Source organism: Pelodiscus sinensis, chromosome 14, assembly GCF_049634645.1.
Source record: "Pelodiscus sinensis isolate JC-2024 chromosome 14, ASM4963464v1, whole genome shotgun sequence".
Classification (NCBI taxonomy): Eukaryota; Metazoa; Chordata; order Testudines; family Trionychidae; genus Pelodiscus; species Pelodiscus sinensis.
In genome coordinates this window covers 17,389,736-17,414,181 of record NC_134724.1, presented here as the reverse complement: position 1 = coordinate 17,414,181, position 24,446 = coordinate 17,389,736, and the positions used below count along the sequence as shown (strand labels likewise).

The window sequence follows — 24,446 nt, the reverse complement described above, 5'->3', positions numbered from 1 at the left end:
ACTTCGCTCCCTCTGCTAGTTCTAACACAGACTATGTCCAATTCATGAAGGTGACATCTCAGATCAGTTGTACTTATGCTTGATGGCTTTAGATGTCACAGCTATAAGATAAAGATATGCATGTTTTAACTGAAAGGTAGAAAAACTCAAAGTATGTTGTAAATCACATACTACCCAAGAGCAGCAACCATCTTGTTTAAAAGCCACATGTGATACTCGGCTGCCAGCATTAAATCTTTTGAATATGGTTCTTGTTAACAATGTATGAAAGTTTAAAAAAAAAAAAAAAAAAAAGAGAGAGAAAAAAGTGTGAAAAGTTATTTTAGGTTTCAAAATAGACACGTGCATCAAGAAGACATATTTGTAAACAGACTAAAAAGATCAGCAAAAGGAAGGAAAATAATGCAAAATCCACACCTGGGCAACCCAGAGATGGGAGGCTATAGGTAAGTTAAGGAGGAGACAACAAAACAAAACAGCAAGTCATGTACGTGAGGAGCAAATTCTAATCACACAAGTAAGCAAACAGGCTCCTAACATCATCGTACAGCTAGCAGGACAACTGCAGCCTAGTCACATTTAATTGAACTGCCATTATTCATTAGAGTTGCCGGATGGTTTCAACAAAAATACCAGACACACTTGACATTACATGACAATCTACACTACATCTTATTTAGAAAATACCAGACATTTATATTTTCTCAATTTGATTCCCGAACAGAAAGCTCAAATACTGGACTGTCTGGTTCAAAACCGGACACCTGACAACCCTATTATTCATTTAAAAAGGCCAAAGGGAAAACCAATAGGCTTTGATCAGAAATGTTGATTTTCAGCTGAGCTAGGAAGGGGATCATAATGTAATGAAGCACACATCAGGTGTTTCTGACCTGTCATAGAGTTTTCAGATGTACACAGCTGCTCTCTCAGCTTTTCCACGTCATCTGGATGAACCTGCTCATAGAGCGTGCTGCCAAACCACTCTGACTGTGGCTGGTTCAGCACTGGAGTGACGGAATCGGATACGTAGATGACTCTCCCAGTCTCCGCTGCAACTACAAACAGGAACCCATCGGCAGCCTCCAGGATAAGATGTTTCAGTTCCTTGCAGAGACAGGATTGAATTAGAAGGCCAGCAAGAAAAGAGAATTTAAAAAAATACATTGTTAACCCTCAACTCACAACACTTCTTTTTCAGTTTGAAGGGCTGGTCAAATAATAAGTGAACTACATTTTCAATGTGGCGCTGATACAATAATGCATCCGATTTTGTAAGGAAAAACATTGTTCATCTTAGTAAATACAACATCTTTTACCTGATGATCTCAATCATAGGTGCCGACTCTGTGGGTGTCTCGGGGCTAGAGAGCCCAAAGGGAAAACCAGCAGTCAAGCTCCCCCCTCAGACTCCCTCTTCCCCCCACACCTCTTGCCCGCTGGCTCCTCCCCAGCCCCCGCAGCACTTCTGCCAACAGCTGAGTCGTGGCATTCAGGAAGCTCCAGGAGGGCAAGGGAGGAGCGGGGTCAGAGCGCATTTGGGGGAAGAGGTGGGGAGGCAGGCGGGGGGCAATGGACATGGGGTGGGAAGAAGCAGGGCATGGGTGGGGTCTTGGGGGGGAAGGGAGATGAGGAAGCCTGGAGCAGCGGGGAGGATCCAGCACCCCTACAGCTAGAGGACAAATCAGCTAGAGGACAAAGCGCCTATTATCTCAATGCACTTTAGAAAAATTAACTAAGCCACATAACTCCCCTCTGAATGGGGTATCTTATAAAGTAAGGCAGGGACTGGGGAAATGACATGCTAAAGATAGTAAAGAAATTCCATCCTTTTTTAAATGTTCAAAGAATTTAACAGATTAAATCAACAGGGTTATTCTGAAATGTAATATGATCTTTTAGATATTCAAAATCTGCAATATTTCATGAGGAGTGATATTCTTTATAGTTTTTTAAAATTTTTCAATAGAAATCCACAGTACAAGATATATTAGATTAGAACAACTTATGTAGGGCTGAAGAATGAAATAGCACTTTGTATGAATTATATCTACCAATATGACATTACATAACCTCATGAATTGCGGCCCAGTTTTTATTAATGGGATTTGGATTAATTTGTTAGTAAACTGTTAAGAATTGCCTTTGAGGAACCTGTTGTAACTTTTTTGTGTCATATAACTAAAACCCCATTTCAAACTCTGTACCGACTTAACTCTGTTTAAAGTTAGATGTGTCTCTATGTAATTTCATTTATAAGTGTGAATGTGGGGGTGTTTGTAAAGGGATCAATCCCTGAAGCCAGCGTGTTTAGGTGACCAGCTGCTAGCATGCTAGCACCATCTTGATGGCAAAAGAACAATGCAAGTGAGCCCTGCAAAAGAACCCACGAGAGAGAGAGAGAGAGAGAAGCCCCATAAAGAAAAAAAGATCAAGACCACATCTACTGTTAACTGATGACTCATAGTCATACAGTGCCCTGGGCGGTGGGACAGAACAGACTCTATGGACTAAAACCTATAAAAAAAATAGGTGCAAAACTACAGAGTTGGGTCTTTCAGTTCTACAATCATCCTACAGGAACATCGGTACGCACCGACATGACCCAGGTCCCCTTTTCATATCTAGACCACCTGGCCAGTGGACTAGCATGAGCAACTGAGGCTGGTAACTATATCCCATCTGTAGAACTGTGTGTATGAGTATGTGTAGTGGATAATTTTAGTAGCTACGGACAGTACATGAATTCTGCTTTCACAACTAACAGGGCATATTGCCTGACCGCCCAAACTAGATTCTGTTAATTTTATTTCTCTAAGTGTAACACATACTGAAAGATTATTCTCTATTTACTTCTGTAGAACTTTACCCCTGGAAAAGGAGGGTTACTACTGACACTTTCCACTCCCTGAATCATTTGAATGCGAAAAAGACCGGTTTTCAAAAAGCTTACTTTTATGCACATAACTCAATGCTCTGTCGAAGAGCACTTACTTATGTGTGTGCATAAAGCATGCACAACCTGGGCAGTTAATCACCCAACAACCTGACTGGTGTGCACAATTTGCAATCTGTTTGCACAGATTAAAAAAAAATGCAGGCCAACTTTGGTGAAAGCAATCAGTTGTGCAAAAACGAATGGTGAGGAGTAAAAAACCTGGCCCTATATTTTATTTCAGTTTACTCAGACTCCCTTCTTAACACCCATCCAAATCTGTTGCAACTCAATGAGGTTTCTGGAGCCAATCACTGTCTCTTTCACTGTCCACTTTATTGTTTTGATCAAATATTAAGTCTCTTAAATAAGGGTCTCTGAGTCCTGGTGCTTCAGGCTTTTGTGATTGTTACTCATGGTCGAGAAAGATCCCTAAATAATGTGCATCTGTTCTAGATCCTGCTGCCCACCCACAGAGGGAAGAAAAGCAGCCAATTGACAGCATCTGAGTCCCCCAGAAGCAAATTTGGAGACCGGAGATAAAAGTATAGAGAGACGTGAGCATGGAGAGTTCAGCTGCTGCTGGTATTTGGTTAACAGAAATATGTATCGCTTCAAGCCATACTTTACGTATATAAGAACGTAACTCTAAGAGAAAAAGTATGCAAGTTACAGCCAAAAGAAAACTAGAAAGGAGATTCCCAAGTTCAGATGCAAGCTCTCCAGTTCTGAGGTTTTACCAATTGGGGATACCCATATAGTTCAGATCCAAATTTGAATTTTCTTCAAATCTGTCTGTGCTCACACCTGGAATTGTCTCAGAGAGGGAGCTGTGTTAATCTGTAACTTTAAAAACAATGAGTAGTCCTTTGGCACCTTAAAGGCTAACATATATTATCATGAGCTTTCGTGGGCAAAACCCATTTCTTCAGAGGAGATGATCTTGAGTGAACCTGGAATTGTTTGCCTCTCCCTAAATGAAGCGAGCCAAAAACCAATACAAAGAACTTACTGGCCCCACTACCCTACCTCTCAAAATGACAGGATTATTTGGCACAGAAAAACACAACATTTATGAACCAACTACCTGTTCTGTTAGGAAAGAAGGCTTATATGCCCCGTCAGTAGATTTATTTCCAGTGCCCCTCATAGACTTCATGTGTGAAACAGCCATACGCAGAATTGTCAACTTGTCAGGTTTACGTGCCAATGCACTGCAGGTGGGCACCATGTCCGACAGCTCCGTGATATACTGTGTCATCTTATTCCTCCTGCGCCTTTCAATTTCACTATGGTTCTCCCTAAACATTAAAGAAAAATCAAGCCAACAGAAAAAGCAAGACAAGATCAGTACAGGAATTTCCGTTTGGTATTGCAAATAGTAAAATAAAATAATAATAATAATAATAATACTTTGCATTTGTGTAGCATCTTTCATCCAAGGAGATCAAAGTGCTTTACAAAGGTAAGCATTATTATCCTCCATTTTACAGTGGGGAAAACAGGCACCACTCAGTTCAGTATGATTTGCCTAAGATCACACAATGATTCCCGATTTCCCAACTGCTAGTTCCTGGCTCTAACCCCCCCCCCCCCAGACAATTATGCCTTAGTTGGTTTAGAACAGCAGCAGTAAAAGGAAAAAGAGGCGCTGAAGGCCATCAATGCCAAAGGAACCTCTCGAGAGATGCTCTGTGCCTCCTAGCATAATATAGACTAGCAATGAGCAACCAAGGCAAGTGAATGAGCCACATGAGTGACCCTCTATCTCAGTGGGCTAGGCTACAAGATTGAAGACGGGCACATGCACAAACCCCATGACCCCAAGAAAAAGATTAAATACATTGCACTAAGGGATCCATTGTTAGGGCAAATTAAATTGCAAAAGTAACGAAGAAGCAAAGGGAGCACACGGTTTTCACAATGTTGTGTGCAAAGCCCTGGTTGGGTTGATTTAGTTGGGATTGGTCCTGCCTTGGGCAGGGGGCTGGACTTGCTGACCTCCTGAGGTCTCTTCCAGCTCTATGATGCTATGAACTCATACAGACCCTTGCTTTAAATGTGTGTCACTTCTTATTTTGCCAGGGGCTGCTCAACCCCCCTCCACTGCAGGCCCTGCATCCATTCCATCTCTTCCCTCAAACCCCAATCTGGCCTCTTTCCTGCCTCCTCCTCTGAGCGTGCCCCATCTCTTCTCCTCCCCTCCCCCCCCCAGCATTTCCAGAGTGCTGAGAATCAGCTGATTGGCACCCCATACCTGCTTCTCCACCTCCCTCCCAGAGTCTGAACACCACAAACCAGCTAATTCACAGCAGGGAGAGGGCACAAAACAGATAATTCACAGTGCTCTGAAAGTGCTGGGAGGGAGGAGTAGGTAATGCAGGGGGAGGGAGCAGAGGGAGAGTGCACAGGCTGCATAAAGAACTCCAATGGGCCGCATGCAGCCTTCAGGTAGCCCACCACTGATACAGAACCTGATATAATGAATGGGGGTCTCCCCATGGACTTCAAGAGATCAGGTCTTCAGTAAGCAATGGGTATGGCTACAATTTTGTCATGGGAATATAGACCCCAAACCTGCAATCCTATGCAGCAGATCTACACCCTACGCTGGCCCTCCAATACTTCAGTAAGGCTCTGTATGGGCACAGGGCACAGATTGCAAGACTGGGACTATATTTTGTATAACAAGTAAATGAAACATCTAAAATAAATACTAAAAAATAAAGTAGGTGCTGACTTGCCAGACACTGAACAGGGGGTAATTATATAAGAGAATCACTAGTATAGTAATAAAATAACAATGGCATTACTCAACAGTAATATACTGCTTTTTATCTTCCATGAGATTTACACAGATACCTAAAGCATCTCCACAATAACCATATTTTATAGAGGTTAAATAACTTGACTATACTTACGAAGAAAGTCTGAGGAAGCCAAAGAAAGCGAGACCTGGGATTAGAACTCAGGAACTCCCAAATACCAATACTATGCTCAAAAATTATTCAAAAGAAAACACTACCAGAAGCTTTGGTATTACATTGTGACTTCCAAGAGTTGCAACATTTATAAAGGTCACATCTTAAAGTCTTTACCCAGTCAAAACTATCATTAAAGCCCACGAGAGTTTTATGTGATAAATAATCGAGTAAAAAACTGTAAAGACAAGATTTAGAGTGTGATTTTCAAAGAGGCCTAACAGAGATAAATACATAATTTCCATTCCTTGAAAACTTCAGCCTTAGCCTACAAACATACATTTTCATAGCAAAACGCTGCTCTCAGTCCACCTACAAAATTAATACAGGTTGAACCCCTCTGGGCCAGCACTCGCTGATCTGGTACCAGACAATGGATGTTGCTAGATCAGAGAGCCCCTGGACTGAAGAGCCCTGGCAGATCAGAGGGGGAGTAGACTGAGAGTCTGGTGGAAGAGGGGCTGGAGGCCAGCAGCAGGGAGAGGAGTCCAGTTGGTGGCAGCTACAGTCAGCAGAGCAGGGAGACTGGCTAGTAGGGCAGGGAGCCAGGGCCATGGAGCCCAGGTAGCAAAGTAAAACGGGGGAGAAAAGAGTGGGGGGGAGGCAGAGAGTGGAGCCTGGCTGGCAGGACTAGCGGTTGGGAGTGGACTCTGGCCAGCAGCCCATGGAGCCAGCAGCAGGTTGGGGTGGCCAGGAGGCGAGACAGCTGGGAGGTCAGCAGCCTCTTGCAAGGGCCATGACCTCCCCTGAGCCAGTAAACTCCTTCGTTGGGGAACAGCCAGGTCCTAATGGTGCTTGACCAGGGAGGTCCAATCTGTATCAAGTTATGAAAATCAGTATCCAGTGAATTAATTTTTTTCTCCACATCAAACTTACCAATACCCTACAATAACGAGGATCACTGACTCATTTCAATTTCATTTCCAAAGTTCTCAGCACTTACAATAAATACATTACTGAGTTGGAAAATTGCATTTTAGGATTCTTCAATTATCAACTGTCAATATTGTATATAAATAGGATCTGTAGGCAAGATCCTCAGCTTGTCTAAATAGCTCTATCAAAAATCAATGGTGTTGAACCAATTTCCATCAGCTAAGGAATTAACCTATAGAACCTAGAAAATTACATTGCATTGTATACACAGACACATCTTTATTTTCTGAAATGGCACCAGTATACTGTACCTGTGAAGTGGTAGCTACCTATAAGCATATCCAGGAAGAAGAGAGCATGCCACTTCTGATATCAATACAGCTTCTTTCAATGAGCTGGGTATGGAATTTTCTTGGCGGGTTACTGATTAATCCAACGAGATGTGAAATTGCAGATGACCACATGGAGAATCCACTAACACTGATATGTACAATATGCAGTATTAGAATTTATTCTGACTTAGTATCATTTAGGGCTGAATAACTAGGGCAGGGGTGAGGAACCTAAGGCTTGGGGGGCTAGATGCAGCCCATGGCTTGCTTGGATCCAGCTCCAGAGGCTCAGGCCCCGCCCTCAGCATTGGGGAGCCCACATTGGCACTCCAGGTCCCCCCCCACTACAAAGTTGAAGCGCACAAAATCTACTTCGCTGGGCCCCATAAGCTCTTGCGGGCACGGGGAACGTGGGGAGTGACTTCGTTCTTCTTAGTTGGGGGCCTCATCAGTGAGGGGTTTTGTTTGGGGTTTTTTTGGCTTCTCACTTGTGTGTGACCTCAGACTTATTTCTGTGGGGGTCAATGGCCCCTGACCCAAAAAAAGATTCCCCATCCCTGAATTAGGGAGTGATTCATGGAAGTGGACTAAGCAAAGATCAAAATATAGGGTTGGTATCCGTGTTGCAATATGTTGCTCTTTGAAATATTCCAAAAAATAAGCAAAATCACAGAACATTTAGAGGAGTTGGAATAATTGGTTTGTGTTGCTTTAGAACAGGGGTCGGCAACCTTTTCAAACCAAAGAGCCAAACTACATCAAAATTCAGAACAAGTGGTCAACAAAGAACCAGTATAAGAATGCCCATTTGCTTGACTGAAAATATACAACTTAATATTATTCATACTTGACATAATGATTAATAATAGCATAATTTAATTACTGTATTCACAGACTTTATTTAATGGGACTTCTGCATCTTTTTTTTTGGAAATTTACATCATAACTGGTCAAATTCAGCTTCATGCATGCATTCAGGCTGACTTTTGTCAGTCTTGAACATAAATTACCTTTGGTGTAATTCAAATGAGAGAAAGGCTTCTCACACATACTATAGGTGGAGCCAAACATTGAAAGTAAGGCCAAGCTGACATTCTGCATGGCACTGTATGTGATCGAAAGTTCTTTCCAAGTTTGCAGATTCAGATTATCATCATGCTCTAGTTTCTTCACGTCAGCCCATTTGTGCAGTTTTATCAATACTGCACATTGTCAAGCAAGGTGTTCTAAATCAGAATTCAGCTTGATGAACTTTTCCACCCAGATATCTGACTCCTTGAAATCTGCCATTTCCAAATTGCTAATTCAGATGCCTGGAATCACTGTTAAATCCAGTTCTTCAATGGACACTTTATGTGGACGAATCATAAACATAAGCAGAGCACCGTGTTTCCAAAAGTCAACAAAAGGAGACTTGAATGCCATCTGGAGCTCAGAAACAACCCAACAAGCTTCTGCAAATCAAGGCTGGTATTTGGATTCTCTCTCTGATAGGAATCACGAAACATTTGAAATCTTTCAAAATGAGACAGTCTACCCGTCTCGATATCTTTGATTACAGTCAGTTTTGACTCAAATCCAAACACTGCTTTCTGTAGAGTCAGCACTGTATTTCCTTGCCCTTGTAGCTTAGGGGTATGACTAGACTACAGACTTTTGTTGACAAAGCTTCTGTCGACAAAGAGCGTTAGACTACATCCAGTTCTGTCGACAAAGCAAGTCACTTTGTCGACACGAGAGTGTAGACACAAAGGACAGTGTAGATGCAATAATGCCTTCTGTCGACAAAAAGCGTTATTCCTCGTAGAATGAGGTTTACCACCGTAGACAAAACTGCCAAGTTCTATTGATGTTATGTCAACAGAACTCAGCGGTAGTAAAGACGCAGGTATAGTTTTGTCGACAAAAGTCCACTTTTGTCGAAAAAACCCTGTAGTCTACACACACCCTTAAGGTTCAACTCATTCAAATGAGCAGTAATGTTGATGAGATAGTAAAACTTGAGCAACAAGTCACAGTCAGAAAGTTCAGTATGTTTGAGACCCTTGCTATCCAAAAGTGGCAGGAGGCAAAAAGAGACAAAACTCTGCCACAGGATAACCAGCGAACATTGCTGTGTGAATCAGATTCTGAATGCCCAGATCTACTATCTCCTCGAGCAGTGACTGAAATGATAAAGGGCTAGGGCAAAAATCCAATTCAAAATGGGAATGACCAGCCCCATTACATTTCTGAGTTTGTGCACAATCTTGTGGAACTAAAGTGCTTCCTGATGCACAATGCAATAAAAGTTCAAAAGTGGCCAGTCCAGCTGTTCTAACAAAAGATTAAGGAATCCCCTGAATTTTCTGACCATGCTAGGTACACTGGCCATAAACATACACCGTCCATACACAGACACAAGATTATCCAACTGTATTTCTTTCTCATTTACAAAGTCCATCACACTTTTAAGGATGTCTTCGTCCCTTGTTCAATTTTTCATCGGTAATATTGCAATCATTTCTTCATGTATAGCATTTCCAGAATACACAACTGATAATGTCACATATCAGTTGTCTCATCCAAAGCAAACCAAAAATAAGTTGTTGTACTCAAATTCTGCATTTGGCCCATCAATTCAACAAGGAACATTTCCACAGCTCTGTCATAAACTGGTTTTGTTGATAACGGCATATCTTGAATTTTCTGTAAGATTGTGTCCTTGTTGTGAAACTCGTCAAATAGTTCATGACCAATTTTTAGCATGCAACTCTTCATGTAATCTACATCAATGAAAGGCTTCCTGTCTTGAATAATGCTGTATGAGCCCGCAAAGCTTGAGCAGTTTAAGCTTCCACTTTTTTTGACCATGCCAGCAGGCTATTTTATCCAATGTTCATTTTTCGCTGCAGCTCCTTGCAGGCTTTTTTTTTGCTTGTCACCCTTGGGGTACTTATAGCAAACGCTGAAAGTTTTGTCATGAAATGCTGTTCTAAATTTGATTTTGCTTGAGGACAGTCACTACAAATGAGACCATGTGGAGATCCAGACCTTTCCACAAATGCATAAAAGTCTGTCCACTCCTTTTGAAAATTTCGGTACTTTTCATCTTTCTTTCTCTTCACCATTTTACTGTTAGCGGGTCACAGAGTTTTCTATTGTATATGATGATGAAAAAAATTCTTGATCAATCAGATAAAAAGAGAATATACATGATCCCCAATGAGTGGAGAGGATGGATGGTTGTTAAAAGGAACTATTAAAGGTGAAACAGAACAAATAAAAAAGACCATCTTGACATGAGCAATTACGCGTTTTCAAAATTTTGAATTACATTTTTCATTTTAATTTAAAAAGTTGTGTGTATTTTGGGAATGACAAAAGAGCCATATTTGGTGCCGTACTGAGCTATATTTGGCTCTAGAGCCATAGGTTGCAGACCCCTACTTTAGTAGGTATCATATTCAAGATCTATGGAAGGTCAACCTGTAGGACTGCCACAATGTGTCTGTGCTCTGGCTCTCAGTGTGGTAAGCCCAAGCATTCTCTAGGCATTGGTCAATGAGGTTGAGAGAGAAGGGCAGGTTGCCAATTTTCTACTTTGTTGGGCAAATCAGTCAAGTGGAAGGATACTCAAGGTAAAGGGATCATCCTGAATGTTGGAAAAAAAAACCCTGTAAGAAAATGGCACTAGAACTATGTAAGTTGCACATAAATCAACCAAATCCTAGTGCATCTGCCTTAACAAGGCTACTGTGAATACCTTCAAATATCCCATCATTGTTAGTGTGAGGTTTCCTAGAACGAAGTGTGGTTTCTCTCTGTTCCTAACACAGCAGGATGGTTTGGATATTGGAGCTACCGAGAAATTGCTCATACATACTGAGAGTACGCTCTGACTACATCTCTAGCTGGTCCTATGAGATGCTGACCAATGACTAGGGAGGTACATGAATGCAGTTAGCACTGTGTACTGCAGGGATGGATACAGCACAGCTTGCATTTTGCAATTCAGAATTCCTAAACCTGTTGAGGTGCTGAGCACCTGCACTTCCTACTTGTTTCAGTGGGGGAACAAGTTCTCAATGCATCTGCAGATCTGGCCTAGTTCAGAGAGAAAACAGGTTAGCATGAGGGCTGCTTATTGCGATAGACTGGCAATACTTAGTCTTCCTCAGCATCTTCCAACAGGATTCACTGAGCTCTATCTTGGCAGTGCTAAGATACACTTCTGGGAAGCTATGATTTATTGCCATGTGGGTACTATTACTAAAGAATGGACCTTACTGGGTCTGTGGCTTGGTCTGAGTGTTTACTTCTCATCTCCACGGAGCCCTTCCTCCCCCTTTCTGGGCCCTTAACGTTTGCTGGCGAGATTAAATGATTTTTTGCACATAAAAGCAAACCTCAATGAATGTGAAGTTTTCTAGTACAGGGGCTTTGACTATAAAAGATTTGTACCATGCGCATCATAATGGAGTCTGGATCATAACTTTAAGAGCAGGTTAGATAAGCATCTATCAGGGATGATCAGATGGTGTTGGTCCTGCCATGAGGGCAGGGAACTGCTTTCGATGACCTCTCAAGGTCCCTTCCAGTTCTAGTGTTCTATGATTCTATGTAAAGGGTATCATATGTAGGTTTTACATGTTGGAGTCACTAACAGAATCAATGTGTGTTATACGGTTCTCTCTCCACATTCACAATTCCCACTGATGTCAATAAGGCCTTTATGATTAAAGCACCAATTTGTATACAATTTAAACAAGCATACTGCAATAGCACTCCTTATTGGTTCAGTAAATAACAACCTTTCCTTTTTGTTTATCATGTTCTTTAATGGTGCACGTGTTTCAGATTCTCGACTGTCTGTGAGAGGAGATAGCTATGTTGATCCCATGATATTAGAGAGATAGATTAGATAGTAGAGCTCTGTGTAAGCTTGAAAGCTTGTCTCTCACACCAGCAGAAGTTTGTCCAGTAAAAGAGACTGCCTCACCCACCTTGTCTCTCTAATATCCTGGTACTGATATAGCTGCAACCACCCTGCATAGTTAAAAACAATCACACAAAGTAACCAAACCCCTGCATGGAAACTGACAAAAATCCAACATTTCATGTTACGTATTATTATAAAAGTTTTAAAATATTACATTAATCCATATATTAGCAAAAGGGCTGAACAAACATATCTGACGCTGTCCTGAAACTCACTCAATCTGAGCTGAATAGATAGCAAGAGGGAACACACTTCTGTTATAAAAGGTCTGATCCTGGAAACTTACATTAATGAACAATTTAAAAAGATGGAGCCCTGGGATTTATAATTCCTAGCTGTTTGTTTTTTAAAATGTTTGTAGGATATTAAATTTGGGTACTAAGAGGCTGATCCAAGTCCCTGAAATCAACAGTGGTTCGAAAGTCTCCTATTGACTTTAGTGGGCTTTGGATCAGGCTTTAGATAAGCGAACCTTACTGATCTGTGATCAGCCAGAATGGTATCATGTAAAATAAAAGGGTCCAAACGGGATTTTCCTTTTTCCTACCTGGCCATCCTCTCTGCGTCAGCAGTACTTTGATCATCTTCCCACCTAGAAACAAAATAACCAGCTCTCTAAGCTAAGGCGCACAGACTGAGAATTTCTGGATACGACTATCCCCCTCTTTTCTCTCAGCAGAAGATCTCTACAGAACACGCCTACCTTGCAAATTTTTCCTTATCACCAGAGATTTGATCATCATCATACCTATAAACAAAACATGGTACGTAAATTCAAAAGGCTTATGCAAAACTAGAAAGTCAATACAAAGTAGAAGGCGAAGACAACAATTTCAAGTGCAAATTACGATGAATTACAGAGAAGCATGATACAATGGGAATGATAGAAAAGAAAGGAAAAGGGAACTCTCATGAAACTTTCTGAACTCTCAGGAACCTGTGGCTAAAAACGTTCACTTTTGATGTATTAATATGAAGAAGATCAAAATATGCCCCTCTGGTTTCACTTAACATCTTAAAGCTCATTTGTTTATTGTTTGAGAAAGTTATAAAGAAAACTCATTAGAGAAAAAACTATTAATCTGTTTTTAACAATAAGCCATGAAATTTCCTGGTTGCACAGCAATAGTAGGGATATCTTCAGCATGCTGCATCCACTATGTATGGCACTCAGTAGACGGCATTGATAACACATACAAATTGTGGAACGATAAAGACCCATCCAAACGCAGGTCATTATTTTATGGAGATCTTTGCACAAAGCTTTAATACTGGCACAAAGCTGAGGACTCCACCAAGTATTTGTTATGAGATCTAGGGCCAGATCCTCAGCTGGTGTAGGTCAGTATTCTGGAGAAATGCCGCAGGGAGCCCAGGATCAGCTGGGAAGTCCCCAGCTGACCCTGGGCTCCAGGGCTGCCCCTTTGAATCATGCAGAGGATCAGCTGTGCAGCAGCTGCCCTTTTAAAAGGAAGCCTGCGCACATTTCAAAGGGGCAGCTGCCATGGAGCCCAGGGTCAGCTGGGGACTCCCAGCTAATCCCGGGCTCCCTGCAGCATTTCTCCAGAACTCAGGATCAGCTGGGGAGTCCCCGTTGGGGACTCTTGTGCATTTTAAAGTAGGCAGGCCGCATGCAGCCCAGAGTCAGCGAGACTTCCCACTGGCCGCAGGCTGAGTTCTGCATTCCTCTTCTGAAATGTACAAGAGCCTTGTACATTTCAAAGGAGAAATGGGGAAGTGGCTGTCAACTAGTCTTGGAAATTTCATTGACTAGTCAATTAACTGCATTTTAACATCCTTAATACTAACCTCCCTGAAGTGTGTATAATTGTTTCATTTTAGTAGCTGCAGCCTACAGAGGATAGAAGTCTAAAACCTACTATGCAAACAGAAGTATTCATGTTTTACTACCGGTTATACATCAATCATACTTCAACAGGCATCTTTTCTGTTTATTGCCTGAGCAATTTAAAAGCGCAGATCTTCATTTCAGTGAATCCGATTCAAACTTGATTATCTGGAAAGAATATTTCTCTAATAGAATGTTGTTAATATGCAATCCTTATACTACAACTATAGTGTACTTCACTGTTATGAAGATCCAAATATGCAGAACAAAAAAAAAAGTTGCATAAGATAGCCTCTCAACTCCACAGCCTATATATATATATATATATATATATATATATATATATATATATATTTAGGCAAATAAAGGCGTTAACACACACATGGGTCAGTGCAGATCTATGAGCTTTTTAGTTTGTTCCAGTTGCCTTCCACATCTGGTTCCCTTCTAATGCCCTCCTTCAAAGTGCAATTCTGCTTTTACATCATAAGCAAAACAGAGCATCATCCTGCATAAAGGTGGTGGCTAATGCTCATGTGTGGGGCTATGATCCTCTGCTGAAGTCACTAGAAACACCCCCTGCCTCCTGAAATCTGGCTATATTCATGGGATTACACACACGGGGACAGATCTTCAGTTGGTGAAAATGCACCAGTTTTACATACAGTGTCTTAAAAAAAAGATCTGGATGGATAAATCGAGGACTGTGTAAAGAAATACAGCATAACTGTACAGAAGCCTACTAGGTGTGAATTCTTGAGACAAGTAGAGTTTTATGCTCAAGTGTCAAATACAGGCAGCAAAACTTATTTTTCTTTTATATGAAAGGACTGAAATATGGTTAATCTGGTAGTAAAAATGTACAATAAATTATATCATGCTATATATTATATATTAAATCAGACTAATATTTTTGGTAAAATCTCAATGCAGCTGAAGTCATTAGGAGTTTCACCTCTGTCTTAAATGGAGCTAAGACGTCATCCTTTTTGTAGTGTTCTCCAAAAGGCAGTAGGAGCATAAAACATTACTTATAAATGTCACAATTTTTCTCTCTTTTCTTTCTTAAATATATATCCATCATTTGGAATCCTTATTTCCAAGTGCGGACAAGAAATAAAGCAATATCTAAAAGAAGATCCTAGTGGGGGTGGGGGGGTCAAAATATATGGTCCCAATGAACGTTTACTTTTTGAAAAGTTGAGACAAATAAACCCCAAAACTATGGGTTGTCAAGAACTCAGTAACAGTGCTAAAGGCTTTTCTGAAAATAAAGAGCATTAAAGCCAATCAGATATTCTATATTATAATTGCTGCTTTGACATGAAAAATACAAAGGTGTCATACCTTATTATTGTGTGTAACCCTTTAAAACTTCCATGAAAAGGACAGCATAAATAACCACTTTATTTTTTAAACTTAAAAACGTCAACTTGAAGTAGTCATTGTTTTTAAAGTTAATTAAAAGTATTTGTAGGGTCTAAATTTTCCCTTGAGCCTGCCTACCTATTTTTTTCTCCAGTCTTACAGTCACATTTCCTTTTTTCCCTGAGTCATATTTAAATCCTCAAAAGAGAGCTAAAATAGGACTGAAGTGATGCCTTTTGCCTTAATGTTTGATTCTGTAGCCACAACTAATGTCAATAATCTCAGCACTGGGCCCTTATTTTGTATGGGCTACAAGAGAAAATGCTACGTCCTCTATTACACTTTGCCTTCTGGGATGTCCTGAAAACATGAAGGGAAAGGAAAGGTTCAATGGGGAGTGCTTGGACCTCTAAATAGCATATGCTAATATTTGAAAACAAAATATAAGTTTCATTTTCTCCACAATCAGCACAATTTAAGATGCTGGTTCATTAAACAATTAAGCACCAAGTTGTCTTTTCAGATCCATAAGCACCTGAATTTTATGTTAGATAAGAGTTTGGCTCCAACAAAAATAAAAATAGGATCCACAGGGCCAAATTTTCAAAGACTCTGTCAATGGGTGATGTCATGCAAAGTGCATATGCACCACTATCATAGAATGATAGAATACTAGGACTGGAAGGGACCTCGAGAGGTCATCGGGTCCAGTCCCCTGCCCTCATGGCAGGACCCAGTACTGTCTAGACCATCCCTGATAGACATTTATCTAACCTACTCTTAAATATCTCCAGAGATGGAGATTCCACAACCACCCTGGGCAATTTATTCCAGTGTTTAACCCTGACAGTTAGGAACTTTTTCCTAACGTCCAACCTAAACCTCCCTTGCTGCAGTTTAAGCCCATTGCTTCTTGTTCTATCCTCAGAGGCCAAGATGAACAAGTTTTCTCCTTCTTCCTTATGACACCCTTTTAGATATCTGAAAACTGCTATCATGTCCCTCCCTCAATCTTCTCTTTTCCAAACTAAAACCCAATTCTGTCAGCCTTCCTTCACAGGTCATGTTCTCTGGACCTTTAATCATTCTTCTTGCTCTTCTCTGGACCCTCTCCAATTTCTCCACATCCTTCTCGAAATGCGGTGCCCAGAACTGGGCACAATACTCCAACTGATACCTAATCAGCACAGAGTAGCGTGGAAGAATGACTTCTTGTGTATTGCTCACAACACATTATGCCCACAAAACCCTACAGTTTCACACATGAACAGATACCTGGATGCTCCAATGAGCTCAGTATACTATTTTACTTCTGTAGCTGCTCACTGAGGCACTTCATGTTTATGAAGCACACATTTTTAAAATACCATTAAAAAAGGTGGTCTGGGATATACTTTCAGAGAACAGCACTAGCTAAAGAGAGCTTCCGAATTGAATTTCTGATGACCTTACTAAGGACAAACATACTCTAGACTTGGAAGATGGGATTTAGGTACTCAACTCTAGCTACGTAAAATACATAGCTGGAGTTGGCTTACCTCAAGCAGAGATTGGTGCTGTCTTCTCGGGGGGGGGGGGGGGGGGACAGGGAAGGACAACAGGAGCAAACACTGACCGAAGGAGTACTGGCACTGACTAAAGTCACCTTCAGCATTCAATTTAGCAGGTCTTAACTAGACTCTCTAAATCAAACACCAGAAGATCTCTCTCTGGCGTGGCAAGTGAAGACACGGCCTAAGTCAGTCATGATTTGGTTTTAGAACTTGGTTCTAATACAATAGCATGTCAACACTAGGCAGGAAAACCACACTAGAGCACTGTCAGTGACAACTGCAATTACACATGGCTGCTATCATGGTTCCAACTGCCATGTGAGTAAGAATAGAGGCATCTTCTAAGGATACAAGGGCTACGTCTACACTGGCCCCTTTTACGAAAGGGGCATGCTTTGAAGTAGGAATAAGAGATCCTCCGGAAAAGGGCTTTATTCCGGAGGATCGGGCCAGTCTAGACGCTTTTTTCCGGCTTTTCCCCAAGCCGGAAAAAAGCGGCGGACATCTTTATTTAAATCCCGCAGGGGATATTTAAATCCCCCGCGGATTTCCCTATTACGAAGTTTAAAATTAGCATGCCCCTTTCGTAAAAGAGGCCAGTGTAGACGTAGCCAAGATGTTTCCCTTATTTTTCTAATGGGAAATTGAAAACAATGTAACCAAAAGTGAAATGAAAAATGAATGATGGGAATGTCACTTAACCTTTATTCTGACTTTACTGGAATATTAAACATTCTATTCTAGAATGCTTTGCTATTATGTTTCTGCTAAAGATACATAATATTTAAAAGAAGATCTGGCAGTATATTTTAATTACCAATCTAAAAATCTCAACTATCATAATCTATATAAAACTCAGTCAATAGAAAACTTATTTTCAGTGGCAGAAAGACAATTTCAGCAATCAAGAATAGCAAGAGCTCATCTCTCAAAGATGGAATATTGTAACTAAATCACAAATTTCCTCATCTGAAATTATTTCTGTGATAAATGTAATATTTCACATTATGATACAGAATCCGTTCTCAGTGTCATAAACTGACAACTATAGTAAGCAGATTAATCTGGAAAAAAATTGCTTATCAAATAGCTCCTGAAGGGCTTGACACACTGTGGGCTTGGATCAAATGACAATCTACTCATCTACGATATGCCTAATTTGCCAACACAGAAGTTCAAGCCAATCTGTTAGCACTGGGAGAACCAAACTCACTTTGGCCTATGTGACTGTAACTTTGTCAATATTAATAGTTTGCTAATTGTCTTTCTGCGTCGAAAAAGCCAATAATTTAGCCACGTATGTACAAAAGCTCACCTTGAAAATTTGCTGGGACCTTCCCCATCTTCATCATCAAAGTCCATTCTGAAAAAGCAAAATTGTTGTTAATAAGTAATCATTTTTAAGGCAAGAGTTAACATTCTATCAACAAAAAAATCTATAACTTTGCCATTTTTTTATTAAATGAACGCAGTTTTTTTTTTTAAATGTGCAGGATCAGATGCCTTCAAGCCTCATCCAAAGCCCACTAAATACCAATGGGAATCTTTCCATGTACATGTATTTCACTGGCCTTGGGTTAAGCCCATGCATAATGAAGTACTCTGTTATCCAAATAATACAGGTGGGGCAATAGTCAGACAGACCTCCCTGCACTGTCCTGCTCACACCCTTGTGCCCAGGTCATTAGAGTTCACATGTAAAAGCATGAGAGGGAGCAGTAGGTCAATCTCTACACCCAGTCATTTCATGGCCTCTTTGCTAAAACTGGCTACCAACTAGTCCCTATTGATTGTATCTGTGGTGGTTTGTTACCTTTCTGTTAGAAACCAAGATCTCCAGCTTCTTTCATACATGAGATGGTGATGACTTTCAATCACTATAGACCTAGGCTAGATTGAAATGATTTAGTGACTTTTAGCCACGACAAACCCTATTTCTTAAAAGGCTATTTTACATCTCTATTTTCCTATACTTTATAAAGAGTGGCAAGCATTGCTATCCTCGTGTTACCAATGGGGAACCTGTGGTATAATGAGACATCAGGGGCCTGCTTCCGATTAGGGATGTTAAATGTTGACTAATCAGCTAATTGAGTAGTCGATGGAATTTCCATCGACTACTCGATTAGTTGATAAGGGGAGGGCCCTCTGCTGTGCCTCTGCCTTTGAAATGTACAAGAGTCGCCCATGGCTCTTGTACATTTCAAAAGAGGCGCAGCAGTAGGGGTCCCGGTACCAGTGGGGACTGCTTTGGTTCCCACTAGCATGGATTCCCTGTTGGACCTGTGCCTCCCCTGCCCTTCCCCGAGATGGTGCTGGGGGGAGCCGGATTCCCCCAGCACTGCTTCCTGTCCCCCCACTTAGTGTCTCTGTTACAGAGGCAATGAGAGGAACCAACTAGTTGACTGGACTACTTGATAAACCTAGGCTTTATCAGGTAGTCGACTAGTTGCTTATATCCCTACTTCTGATTGCACAATGATTTTATAGATGTAACTTTATTTATACTAATAATCAGACCCAGTTAACACAAATCTAAGTGAGATTTGATTGAGGCTCAACATAAGGCTCTTACCCATGGTACACATTCCATTATCACTGTTTTCAATCACTGTTGGGTTTTGGTTTTTTGTTTGTTTTTTTTTACTCTTTTTGTTTGACAACACAAATACTTCTAAGTTTTCTGAAATTTCCAACTGCAATAAGATTTATAGAAATTCTGGGTTTCATATACCCTCAAGTTCTTTATGATAAGGCAAAAGAAAACTGCAAAGAATAGGTCTTCATATTAAAAAATGTTTTACTGAATTTAAAAAAAAACTAGATTTTTTAAAATACAAAACTTAAAACATTGAGAGTAGAACACAATGGGTGTGTCTAGACTACAGCATTTTTTCGAAAGAAGTGGCCTTTTTCCGAAAAAACTACCCCTGCATCTAGACTGCTGCTGCGTTCTTTCGAAAGTAAATCAAAAGAATGCGGCAGTTTTTTCAACCACAGAAAACCTCATTTTACGAGGAAGAACACCTTTTTTCAAAAGTGCTCTTTCGAAAAAAGGAGCTATGTAATGCAAAATGTGCTTTTTCGAAAGACAGCATCCAGACTGCCTGGGTGCTCTCTTTTGAAAAAGCAGCTTGCTTTTTCAAAAGTACTGGTTGTAGTCTAGATGCTCTTTTTCAAAAGAGGCTTTTTCAAAAGTATCTTTCAAAAAAGCCTCTTTTGAAAGAGGGTTGCAGTCTAGACATAGCCAATGAGTGTTGGCATAGAATAACTTCTTTCAGAATAAAAACACGAAATGTAAATGAACCACCACATAATATGAGGGCCAGACTCCATCAGATACCTTACTACACTCTACTTAGTTTTGATATAAATGACCATATGCCCTTTCAATTATTTCTTTGGAGGACAATAATCTATTTACAAATGGAACAAAAGCAGAAAATAACCACAGGAACTGAAAATCTCATTAGAAAAGACACATTAATACTTCCTGATGGTAAGAGTGACTGTTCACTTCTAAAGGAAGTGGTCAGGAAACCACTTTCTCAAAAGGTCTCATAGAAAAATAATGTGGTTTTTGTATTTAAGTTGGTTGACGTCTGATTTCATCATTGATGTTTACATTGAAAATTACGTTGCGCTCTACTGATCGTTACTAAGTTCTTTTCAGAATCATTTTCTACATAATGAAGAGCCTTTCAGATGTATTTTTATGGAGCAACAGTGACCTCCAGTGGCCAGTGAGACTAGCTGTACAGAGATATTGGCTATGGCTAATTCATGGCCTGATATACCATACCAATGCTGCCTTCAGTCAGGCGCTTGCCAAAGAGTCTGAATTTGCTCAGACCAGCTGCATGTTAGAATTATCCCCCAACGGACATGCTACCTTGTTGAAATTCTACTGCAATCCTGTCCCTGCAATTTATTTGGCTCTTTTCACCTATGCTGGTGCCACTGAAGTCAAAAGAATTCCAAACAGGCACAGGGGTCAGTCTATGAAGAGTCAACTGTAGGACTGCTGGCTATACAGCAAATCTTTCCTTAACCTCATTGGCAACTGGAGACAAGCAAGATTTACTACAGGTGCTGCAAATCTCGTGCCCTGCGGGAAACCAACAGAGAGAGATTATTTAATGTAGCTCCTTCAATCATTCCGCTTGTAGGGTGTCTTCCATCAGTGGGCTTTCCCAGATCCCAGCCAAAACACACTCAGAATGGGTGTTGAGAGCTGGATCTTCCCAACAGCATAATGTTGCAGCTTTATGATGTTTGGTTCAGTTTATTACTATAGGTTGCACCTCTATAAACTGCAACTCTCTGGTCCAGCAACATCCACGGTCCAGCAGGATCAGAGAGTCCTGGCGTACTCCAGGAGGTGGGGGAGAAGGGCAGAGTCTGACTCACTGTCCAGCTGGGCCGTGGCTCAGCTGGGCCAGGGGAGGGGAGATGGGAAGGCCAGCACATGCAACCCAGCTGGCCTGCCTGTCTCAGCTGGGCTACGGGCGGGGGGGGGAGGGGAGGGGAAGAGGGCTGGCACATGATCTAGCTGGGCTGCCAGGGAAGCTGGGATGCCCCATAGGGTGGCAGGACAGGAGGTGGGCGCCCAGCAGCGGGGAGCCAGAAATGACCTCTCCTGGTCCAGCAAAATTCCTCATCTAGGACCAGTCAAGTCCCAAAGGTGCTGAAGCAGGGAGATCCAACCTGTATTAAAACAGGCAAAGTTTCATAACTGTATTCAGGGCTTGATCTTGCAGCCTTTACTCATAGGACTAATTCCAGAGTTGGGCAATAATTTTCGCAGGGGGGTCCACTTAATGAGTTTTGGTACGTGGTCATGGGCCAGCTCCACCCCCAGGAGAGGCAGGGCCTGAAGAGGAAGGGGTGGGGCTGGGAACTAGCCTCCTCCCAGAGTTGTCTGGGACTGGAGGCTTTGAATTAAAAACACAGCAAAGGGATTGCAGCTCCAGCACCATTTAAATAGGCTCCTGCTACCTGCCCCACTGCCTGGAAATTCAGTTACATGAGCACCAGGATATAAATAGCTATGGATCAGATCAAAGTGTTAGGCAAGCCAGATCCAGCCCCTCTCTCAGTCCTGGACTACCCCCTATAGAACAAACAAAACTTGTCAGGCAACTTTTTATTCAGCTAGATAGAGCTAAATTTCTTAAACTGTAAACTCTTTGGAGTTAAAACTGCAAGTCATATGTATAGAAAACAGCTTCCACACAGTATAGGCAACTGGAATGTAGGTAATAAATAAATCTAGACAGCTATATGGTGCTTATCATTGTAGTATCTAAGTGTCTCTAGACCTGTGGTATCAGGCTTTAACCTAGAAGACTTTAATATATACATAGTGCTTTCTTTGGCTACAGTGCAATTGTGATTTTATTACAAATGTAAAATGCTTTTTTTTTAAAAAAAAAATGCAATTTAAGTTCATAGAAGGCTTGTAAAAATGCTGTACTCAGTTAACGTTAACTCTGGTCTTTGTTTTTAAGATGAAAATGTAGAAGAGCAAATCAGAGATCCATTAATTATATGACAATGGAAAACTCAGATCATCTTGAAAACTAGATGGGTTTAAAGTGAGTGACACTACCTGGTTGCTTTCCACTAATGTGTATTGTTTAGAATGAAGCAGAACCCAAGAGGCTAAGGAATCAGTTTTATCCTTTAGCATAACACAAAGCACAGCATGTAAAAAATGTTCCAACAAACTCACCTTACCCCAAAAGATTTAAATCTTCTATCCAGAAAGAGCAAATTGCATGTCAGCAATACAGTAGAAATAACTTCCCGGAAGACAAATGGCATTTCAGAAACAATACTTTTTGTCTTCATTTAAAATTCCCATTTTTAGAAGTGACTAAAGCTATCCTGAGCTCTCACATTGAAGAGACAAGAATAAATCTTGTTTTCTTCCTTCACACACTATTCAGCTGTTGTGAAAGGGACAGAGAGTAATAATTATATTTATAAAGGGCCCTGCACAAAAACTTCCTTATAAAACATGGTAACATTTTCACATTTAAGCAAGAAACACAGAATGGGGAGGGGCAAATGGGGAAGATGGGAGAGAATGGATTTTAGGTAATGTTTAAACATTGGGAGAGATGCTTTGAGGTAGTTATTCATGAAGGTGTGGGTAGAAAACAAGTTCCATGTCGGAGGGCCCATCTCCACATCTTAGGACCCATTACAGGAAAGGCCCAAAAATCTGACCTAAGGCCAAAAATAACTGGCACCTTAAAAGAAATAGATACCTAGCCCCCCGTCCCCTCCCAAAAAATGAGGAAAGAGTCCTGAAATCTAGCCAGTGCCTACACTGATAAGGGCTTTAAAAATCAACATGAGCAAATGGAATACATTTAAAATAAGTTTACATACTCTTACTGCCCTGGTCAATGGAATTTCTTATGCAGTTCTAGCTTTTTTTCCTTCCCCATAAAACATTTGGCATAAGCCATAGAGAGCAAAAACGTATTTCCGAGCTGTCAATGGAATGGAATCCTTACCTTGCAGAAATACCTTCTGGAAGGACAATGAGCTTAAACTGGCACACATTCAAAAATTATTTTGCCAGTGCATCAGCAATTATAAGCAAAACACACTTTTCAAAAAGACACCCAAGTTGAGAAAGGCGGCCATGTCGCTGGGCTGCATTTCTTGGTGTTTGATCTGAAGCACTCATTCTAAAGTGCCCAAGGAAGTAGGTGTACAAAGATGTATTGCCAGGGGAGTAATGAAAGGACTACATTACAGCAGTCGTTCAAAGAGAAAGTACAATGCATCAGACAGAACACACAGACATGACAGGCATTCCTTCCCTGGAGGTCTGAATACACAGAATGAAGAAAATGCTTTCCCTCCCCACCACCTTAGGGGAAGGTCTTCTAATCTAGAACGAAGATGCATGGATACGAAATTGCCTTCTGTAGGTTGTAGCAACAAACCTACAACATATAATTCAGAGAATTTCTCTATTCCAAACATTTTAAAATAACTCATGTTTACCTTTAAATGCAAGAGGAGGGGATGGAGGGCAAAAGAGGATACTTGCAATGGTATATTGAAGATTTAGGACCACAACCTTTTGATTTAACTTTCAAGTCAATAATTTGTATAACCAGTAGCCCTCACATTTAGCAACATCAATCCTTGGCAGTCACTACATTGTAATTAGCATTAGTAGCTGACCTGGCTGCTGCTCAGCAATGAGATCATTTGTCTGGTCACATAAAAGTCCAAGACGGTTAATGTTAGACTCTCTATAAAGTATCCATTACAAAGATGTCAAAGCTTTCTCTTTTTTTCATAGATTCCAAGGTCAGAAGGGCCCATTGTGATAATTTAGTCAGACCTCCTGTACACACAGGCCATACAGAACTTCCCCTAAGAGCAAATCCTTTAGAAAAATATGAAATCTTGACTTTAAAATTGTTTTTAGCATAAGCTTGAAAAGGCTTTTTGTATTAAACAGTTTAAAATATTAAATGCAGCTTGTTCAAAGGGACAGCTCATGACTTAAGATCAACTTCATACAGTAAGCTCAGCATGTG

The 24,446-nt window shown here is 40.8% G+C and overlaps 1 protein-coding gene across 9 annotated transcripts in view; it reads right to left on the bottom strand.

Moving 5' to 3' along the window:
* The window catches only part of ARNT2 (aryl hydrocarbon receptor nuclear translocator 2), a 174,826-nt gene that overhangs the window by 105,388 nt on the left and 44,992 nt on the right, over positions 1 to 24,446 (bottom strand). For 2 of the 9 annotated variants that reach the window (XM_075897103.1, XM_075897104.1), the window contains exons 3-7: positions 18,191 to 18,238; positions 12,809 to 12,853; positions 12,653 to 12,697; positions 4,023 to 4,236; positions 894 to 1,107 (exon numbers count right to left, since the gene is read on the bottom strand). In XM_075897103.1, the coding sequence (XP_075753218.1) occupies positions 894 to 1,107; positions 4,023 to 4,236; positions 12,653 to 12,697; positions 12,809 to 12,853; positions 18,191 to 18,238 (566 nt within the window). Of the gene's footprint in view, positions 1 to 893; positions 1,108 to 4,022; positions 4,237 to 12,652; positions 12,698 to 12,808; positions 12,854 to 18,190; positions 18,239 to 18,688; positions 18,745 to 20,821; positions 20,844 to 24,446 lie in introns of those variants that run through there. The other 7 variants (XM_075897105.1, XM_075897106.1, XM_075897107.1 and 4 more) reach the window with 5 other exon arrangements.